General features: G+C 40.8%; 1 protein-coding gene across 1 annotated transcript in view; it reads right to left on the bottom strand.

The window, feature by feature from the left end:
• Nucleotides 1-1,044: 1,044 nt before the first annotated feature.
• The window catches only part of LOC107104483 (cysteinyl leukotriene receptor 2-like), a 13,199-nt gene continuing 8,487 nt past the window's right edge, over nt 1,045-5,756 (bottom strand). Inside the window, exons 3-5 of the mRNA XM_015404481.1 lie at nt 4,066-4,233; nt 3,757-3,924; nt 1,045-3,582 (exon numbers count right to left, since the gene is read on the bottom strand). Coding sequence (XP_015259967.1) covers nt 2,952-3,582; nt 3,757-3,924; nt 4,066-4,233 — 967 coding nt within the window. The 3' untranslated portion in view covers nt 1,045-2,951. The remainder of the gene's footprint in view (nt 3,583-3,756; nt 3,925-4,065; nt 4,234-5,756) is intronic.

Genomic DNA, 5,756 nt, shown 5'->3' with positions numbered 1-5,756 from the left:
ATGAAGGTTTTATATTTATTAATTATCAGCATTTTAGAGCAGAATAGTGATGTATGATTATTTGCTTTATACTAACAAAAAAAACTAACTCTAAAGATGATTGTGCCTTTTAACAGAGGACAAGATGAGGATGATTAAAATGATGATGATGTAATCCATTTTGAAATTAGGAAACATGCAAGTTAAATGAAGGAACATCTGGAATCATGAGGCAGGATCTCCCTCTTTAACATGATGGAAAATCAACAAACACATCAGGAAGTGAAGAGCAGATCTCCATATGTCAGCTTCCTTCTTGTTTCTATATCCAGATGAGCTGTGAGGGTTCATTATTCACATGTTCTTTCTCCCACAGATGAACGGGTTCTTTTGAAAATGATGGAATTGACCAAAAACAAAATACCAGAGATCTTGAAAAAATGCTGTTCAAGCCTAGTTAATGTAAATTACATTTCACAGTATTACAGTTTCAAATTTCCTCAGACATAGAAACCTTAATGTCTGCAGACACGTCCTGCTGTCGGTGAGACTAAAATCTAGGTTTTTGGACACAATGAGTTGGGCTACAAACTGAAAACAGTCCAGCTTAATGATCATATTTATGTAGTAATATTTAGTCTTTGTGCAGCAAAGCAGTGGGATTACATAAGATATTATGATCAAAAGACTTTTCTTTTTCATTGTTGTCTTCCTCCTTTTTTTCCTCCATTGTTTTATGTTTAGACTTAGAAACGACAACTGAAGTACAGCAGTGGCAGTATGATGCTGTAGGGGCAATCTGCTGCAGGAGGGACTGGTGCACCTCATAAATGAGATGGTCTAATGAGGGAAGCATCAGTCAGGAAGTAGAAACTTGAACATAAACATGTCTTCTAAATGGGAAATGTCGCTCAGCAAACCTTCTGTTCATAGACACCTTCTCTTCAACTCTTTTTTTTTTTTTTAGCAATTTTAAGTATCACATTGGAAGAGCTTGATGTAAACAACAAAATTGAAATTAATTTCTCATATTTCCCAACTTTTTTTTGTTTATGTTTGCTTGAGGTGTTTTTTTTTAAAAACTTCTTTGTAAAAAGCGTAAATGCGCTGAAGAGGAGATGTAAACGTGTTTTTGGAATCAATTCTAACATATATTCTAACATTCTAACACATAAACCACTTCTTACTGTAATCCTGAATGCAGAAGTATCACTAATCACGTAAAAAACTTTCCACGACTCCAACACACTCATCAAAGACTCGGTATATTGCTGATCTGTGGTCTGCGCCAACTTGCTAACGTTACTTCCTGTTTGTTGCAGCTAAACATGACATCATCAAATGACGTTACACTCTTCATGGCCTTGTTAATTCCCTCAAGTACATGGAAATACGTCTAATTAGCTTTTTTTCTTTTTAAAAGTTTGCTCAAAACTAGCATCGCATTGGGGCTGCCATTTTGGCGTGATCATTACAGTGAAGATGTGTGGGTGGAGCAGAAAAGGTGTTTTACCAAAACGGCTTGGAAACCCAGTTTAACCAGTTCTGTCAGGAGTTTAAACACCAGTTAAACCTGTGGATGGAAGCCCAGAACATCTGACCTCAGGGAGGGGCTTCTCCTGGGGAAAAGGTTGCAAACTCCTCATTTAGATTAAAGTTTTCTTCTCAACATTTTAACAACAAAAAAACGAAACTTCATTTTAACTGGTTTGATTTATTGTCCACCATAAAGAGGAAAACACCTTTCCTTTTATAAAGTAGATATAATTATCTGGCTAAGGACGGTGAGCCAATGGACCTGTGAATTAGCAGGAAGATGTTGTATTTAAACAATGGAGCCAAACTACATCGGATTCAAGTAAACTGAGGAACTATGACGATAATAAATTCCTGCATCTTCTGAGTCACATCAAATTTATAACGATGTTTCTTAAGAAGGAGCTGTTTAATGGCCGACTATAAACAGAGACAGTGACAGTGTTTGTGGACGTTAATGATTTATGTAAGAAAAGGCACATAAACATCCAGCGGTGAAATTAGAGCACAGAGAATAAAACACTTCTAGAGGGACCTTCATATTTATGTTTCCTGTTTAGGCGACTAAATTGCATCAAAAACTTTTCTTTCTTTTTTTTAAATACGGATAAATAGAGAGGATCAACAGAACATGGATCCAATGTTCAGATCTGACCCCAAAAGTGTTTCAGTGCTTTTCTCAGAGGGCTTCATGTTTACAAAAAGTATTACAAAAATTGACACAAATATTTATATGGAGGAATCCACAGCTGGGGAATATTTTCTTATAAGTCTGTGTTAGAGGCATGAAGTGCTGCTTTAATCCTGTCTGGGGGTTGCTGTTCAGTGAAAATCCTGAAGAGGGCACTGTTACCTACAGAACTAGAAGACACACTGGAGAAGAATTTCTACTGTAGAAACATGACTGAACACCAACCGTTGCAAAACCAGCTATGAGGAAAAACATCTCATATGTCTCCCAGAGAAGGAAGCAGAACTTCTTCCACCTTCCAGTAAAATCTAAACTGATCCCAGCAATATCTTAGCGGCTGGCTGCTCAAGTAGTAAGTCACCTGTATCCCAGCTGGGGGGAATGAGTTTCCAGTGTGGGTCCTGAGACAAGACTCTCCACAATAATGCCTGATTTGGGGAGTGGTGGCCTAGTGGTTAGGGCACAACGATGGCTTTAATGTATAGAGATCCTTTTGTTTCTCATTACTTGTAATGACAATAAAAAATGCTGGGATAAAAGCCAGGATTATCGGAACCCAGTTTTACTTGGCATAGTTACCTTTATCAAACTGGATATTAGCAAAAAAGCCAGAAAGTGACAGGAGGATTTTCTGAACTCACTTCCCATCCTTCCCAGTATAAACCTCACTCTCCAAAAGCAGTTTCTAGTTTCAGCACTTCTTCCCAAGAACATTTTCAGTCAAAGATAGTAAATCAAAAGTCTGTCAGACAGGTGAGTCAGCCGGTCTGCAACAAGGAATATTCATTTTGACCGACTCGGCTGCACAGCCACAGTCCGCCTCTTTGGTAGAATTAGACGGTTTCATCGGCAAGGATTGACGTCTCACAGACCCTTTTCCGTTGGATCTTTGGGAACCACGGATGGAAGAGAACCTTTTACTTAAAAGGGAGCGCGTGTTTCCCACATCCTCTTTGAAGTTCTTGGTGGAGTAGTAATACAGCATCGGATTGACCACGCTGTTGGATGCTGCCAAGCACAGCGTCACGGCCACGGCTCTCTGGAGAATTGTGGTGACTTGGCAGTTCCAGTTGCCGTTCACGGCATGCAGGTGGAGAGTTCGGATCAGATGGTAAGGGAGGAAGCAGAGCAGGAAGGTTGCTATCACCATGATTAACAGGCGCACCGAGCGCTTGTTTTTCTTGATAATTTTATGGCGAGCTTTTGGATCCATAGAGATCGATGAGGATGTTAGACAGTGGATGATCTTACTGCAGCAGAAGATGATGGTGAAGAACGGTATCAGAAATCCAAAAACCAGACCCACGTAGTTCAGGCTGAGAATTTTGGACCAGGACTTAGGATTTGAAGGCTCAAAGCAACGAGGTATTCCATCTCTGGAAGAAAACAGGTAAACATAAACACACTCTGCCAGAATCCTTAACTTTTGCTGCCCTAGGTTCGGCTTGAACCTCCCTGGCAGCAATTAACTGTTTTGATTTGATTAAAACACCCAGACCTCCCTCTGATGCCTATTCTTAACATGTTACCATGAGTTTATTGGTTCTTACCTGTAAGTAACGCCATTGCTGAGGAAAGGCAGAGAGGATGTGCCCACAAACACCCATATTCCAAGACAGGTTATCAAGGTTGGCCTTGAATTGGCCATAAAGCGATGACGCAGTGGATGCACAATGGAAAACCAACGGAGGAGGCTGAGAAGTGTGAGCAACAGGATGCTGAAGAGGAGACAGAGCAGTTCTGTCATTATGTATCTAAGTTTAAAAGTGTTTCTCATTAATATCTCAAATTCTCCAGATGAAGGGACTAAAATGTTGGCTGAACCAAAGGCAAAAGTATCATGTTTGTGTCTGTCATACCTAGAGTACAGATTAACATAGAAACCAAAGACACAGAGTCTGCAGATCCAATCAGGAAAGAACCACTTTCCCTTGTTCATGTAATACGCCAGGCGCAGAGGGAGGGTGAGGGAGAAGCTTCCGTCTGAGAAGGCCAGGTTCACCATGATGATGTAGGCGGGCTTACCTCTGTGGATGTAAAGAAAAACACAGTTAGAGACGAACAACCAACCATCAGAACTAGATACTTAAACTCTAGAAAAAACTGTTGATTCAGAGGTAACCTGAAACGGATGATATACAGTAATCTAGGTCCTGGTTAACAAATGTTTACTATGGACCATTTATATGCCTAAAATGGTCGACTAGTTGGCTTGATTGATGGATTGAAGAATTCATTGGTTGGTTGGTTAATTGGTTGTTTGGTTGGGTGATTGGTTGATTGATTGGATGATTGGCTCACTGATTGATTTACTGACCATGCAGGAATTCACAATATCTTTTCCTTTAGTCGCACCGAACATCCACTACTATCCACTTTGTCTTCCTTGTGTACATTTCATCATTTCATCTCAAGGCACTTTGCAGAGACAACTGTCTCTGCTGGAACAAGTTCCACATTAGTCAAAGCAGCTGCCAAGAGGACCAAGGTTACTCTAGGGGAGCTGGAGAGATCCATGGCTTGTTTGGGAGAACCTGGGAAGATCATTCCATTGCCCTTTTCCACAAGAACTCCTACCTTCAAGGAAGAATTCAAAAACAAACAATATCCAAAGTAATCTTGGAAGAACTTCTGAAGCAATGGAGGAAACATACTTTAGTTACCGTGTGGTAGAAGGTGTTCTACCATTAGACAGGCCTCTTCACTTGCTAATTTTAAATCTCTTCTTATGGCTGATTTCTTTTCCCTGGCTTTTAACACAATCTGAAATGTTGACTATTCTTACTGTGTTTCTTTTATTATTTTATTACTACCTTTAACTTTGTTACTACTTTTATATAGCACTTTATTTATTAATTTTATGATTGTGTCATGAACGTAGCCCCGGTAACTGATTTGATTACTCACTTTATTCACCTGCCGTTCCATTCCCGCTCTCTAATTATCGCTCATCTTATTTGCCTGCTCCCTCTGCTACATATGCAGTTCAGCCGGGGCCAGATCATTATTTGTGTATTCTTAGTTTATTGGTGTTATGTTTTTGTGTCAGTAATTCATGTTTATTTTCATGAGTTTTAGTTAAGTCCCTGGTTCATGTTCCCGTCCCCGTAGGCCAGTGGATTGAGATGGTTTGGTGTTTGTCTCCTGATTGTGTCCCTGCTCTTCTCCACTGAGCCCTCAGGGTTTTGGCTCAGAACGTGGGGGAGTTCAGTTTTAGTCTCGTAAGCCTGGCTCCAAGGTGGAGACCAGTTTAAAGTTTCTGCAATTTCTCCTGGTACCATGTCTTGTCTCTGTCCCTCAACCACTGAGCCTGCCGGTCTCCATCTGAGCGTGTCTGTCTGAGCTTGCTGCTGGACTTGTACTCTGAACCTGCCTTCATGCTCTGTGGATTCTTTGGATCGGAACCTCCAGCTGGGCTACAGACTCCTTGATTCCAGAACTGTTCCTGTCTGATCTGTATCCCTGACCTGGATCGGATTCCTGTCTGCCCACTGAGGTTGCTTCACCGGGGACACTCTGGATTGCTCTGAGCCACATCTCGTTTGGCAGT

This window comes from Cyprinodon variegatus, unplaced genomic scaffold (genome assembly GCF_000732505.1).
Source record: "Cyprinodon variegatus isolate N-32 unplaced genomic scaffold, C_variegatus-1.0 Scaffold1761, whole genome shotgun sequence".
NCBI classification, from domain to species: Eukaryota; Metazoa; Chordata; class Actinopteri; order Cyprinodontiformes; family Cyprinodontidae; genus Cyprinodon; species Cyprinodon variegatus.
Note: the sequence above shows the minus strand (reverse complement) of the source record. Positions and strands in the feature narration are given on the sequence as shown.